The sequence below is a fragment of the Bombus vosnesenskii genome, unplaced genomic scaffold, assembly GCF_011952255.1.
Source record: "Bombus vosnesenskii isolate JDL3184/JDL3185 unplaced genomic scaffold, Bvos_JDL3184-5_v1.1 scf7180000016275, whole genome shotgun sequence".
Lineage (NCBI taxonomy): Eukaryota > Metazoa > Arthropoda > Insecta > Hymenoptera > Apidae > Bombus > Bombus vosnesenskii.
The window spans coordinates 1,169,117-1,171,575 of record NW_022884344.1 but is presented as its reverse complement, the minus strand read 5'-3'; the positions used below and the strand labels follow the sequence as shown (position 1 = coordinate 1,171,575).

The 2,459-nt window shown below is 35.3% G+C and overlaps 1 protein-coding gene across 1 annotated transcript; it reads left to right on the top strand.

Moving 5' to 3' along the window:
* The first annotated feature begins 277 nt into the window (after window positions 1-277).
* On the top strand, window positions 278-1,341 carry LOC117242689. The gene is made up of 3 exons (XM_033509583.1): window positions 278-596; window positions 1,190-1,234; window positions 1,301-1,341. Exons 1-3 carry the CDS (start codon window positions 380-382, stop codon window positions 1,339-1,341), a joined length of 303 nt encoding a protein of 100 aa, XP_033365474.1. The 5' UTR covers window positions 278-379.
* Window positions 1,342-2,459: the final 1,118 nt, after the last annotated feature.

Below are 2,459 nucleotides of genomic sequence, written 5' to 3'. Positions count from 1 at the left end.
TATATTTTTACAGAAGAAACAACGCGATATGTAGAATCACTTCGAAATCAGACGACGATAGATTTTGGCTCCATCCCGTCTCGTGCAGACTGACAAGTACGCGCATAGTACTATGTTTGAAGACCGATGTGAATGACTGTGTGTACATTTGTATTCGACTTAGGCGCGATTAGCGGCTGTAAATGAGCATCGTATTTCAAGGTCATTGGGTATTTCCAGTCCGGAGAAATAAATATGTCCTCGACTAGATAACCTTTAGAAACACGTGAGACATCGCCGTGCGTGTAATCGGCGTACAAGAGAAAGCTGTTTTCGAGGCCGTACAAGACAAGAGTTAGGTCGTCGCATTGCGGAAATTTCAGGAGCGCATAAATTACTAATGTTAATCCAATTTCCACGCGTGTACACCGTATCATGTAAGAAATCGCAATCCATCGTAATTTGTACAGGCACGTACTCACGGAAGCATACTCTTTTGCCACGGAAATACGTACGTAAAGGTTACGTGATCGCAATATCGCAACGCCTTCGCAACGATTGTTCCCGCGAGTACTTTACCAGCAATTATGAAACGATGATTCCTGAGCGTGAGCGAAGTAAGTAAATGTACAAAGTGCTGCACGTAACGCGACTCCGCTATTTTTCTGTCATTTGCAGCCATTCGGCGAAATATCTTGTTGGAAATTGTGGATCTTTGAAGCCGAAATAATGTTATAGGAACGCTAAATTTATACTGAGGATTAATATTAAAATAATGAAATATTTATTTCATGAACGATTCCTTATATATTCATCGATACACGCTTGCACGCGTCTCAGCACTTTCTTCCATACCCGATTGTTAACCGACTGAACAGTTTACATTCCTTTGTTTTCGAGACGCTGCACACACACATACTTCCACACACTGATATTGACATACAAGTATCTCTACTACGCATTTAACCCAGTCCAGCACAGAAAATTATACATATCTCAACATATCTTTTGAACGGTACTTTAAATGTGTTAACGAGAAGACAATTACGAACTAACCATAAACTTCGATATATATTTGAAATTTCATCGATACGATGAATTTCATACCAACGCTGTTATTCTTTGCTAGGGCTAAATAAAGTCTAAGATATCAAAAGTTACGACTTTGTAATTATTTCAAATTATTTCTTTTCGTTTCTTAACTAATCAGGAGACCGAAATTCTACCTATTTGTTATTATACGTCGCGTTTGACGGTAAGCGTATTTTAATGAGATATCGAACTGCGTTGCAAAAATGTACTTTTTATTTATCGTTGATAGAAATAGAGAGAACAAGTTCCGCCGACCTAAGTAAGGGATAGAAATATCATAAAAAGAAAAGCGGGTTGGGAGGAGGAAAAGGAGGATATCTTCCTAATGGATAATCCTGAGTTAACGACGAGCCCTCGATAAGAAAGGATAAACTCAATGGGATTTTTCCTCAAAGAAACAAAGTGGACATAAAATTTTACGATAATAGTTAAAACAAATTTTACGCGTTAATATTGCTAACCTTATATCGATTCAGCTAGCGTATCAATGAAACTATTTTTATCGATAAATATCATCGAGTTTCCATTGATCCATTCCTTTAACCAGTTGTTATATTTATCTTTCTTAGTATTACATGCGCAATTTTTATGCAAATTTTATAATTAAGAAATACGTGTTATAAAAACTGATGACTGTGTATCTACAAGAATTCTATCTCTTAAACAAATGCGTAAAATCAAGGACGCATTAAAGTTCCATCACCATCTGCTAATGTTAAAATACGAATATCAAATGATTCATAAATTGTTGCTTTGAAAGCTAATATTTTTTATTTTCCCATATTATACGATTTCTTGAACTTTGTTTTCATTTCGTTCCGGTAAGAAATTCTCTACGACGCAATTCCTAACTACGATCGATAACGATATTCTTATTGTTATCATTTATCAACTTCCAATACTCGTTTTTTAAACGTTATTACTAGTCCGATAAGGCAAGATATCCGTAGTTACAAAGTAAGCTATAAAAATCATACGAATAAAAGCACAGATTCGAATAGCAACGCGATAAATACATACATAAATATGAGATGCATTCATTGACCGAGAACATGACCAAATACAGTAGCCATGATTGTCTAATACATGTACCACGTACATATATTTGTAAATTGTGCGGGTAATTAACTGCATTACAAACTTGCAATCCTAAATGAATTCTGTCAATATTCCTTTGTGGTTATCGAATGTGTTTATCTCGATAATTAACGCAACGACGAAGCGCTAAATAGCCATCGGATCACGAAAACAAAAATCTACTTAAAAATTACATTTTTAATATACGAAAGACGAATAATAACTAAAATGTCACACAGTGGGATTCCGTTTATCCGAACTACATTTATTGGAACGAAATTTTAATCGATTAAATGATTCGCTCGATTAAC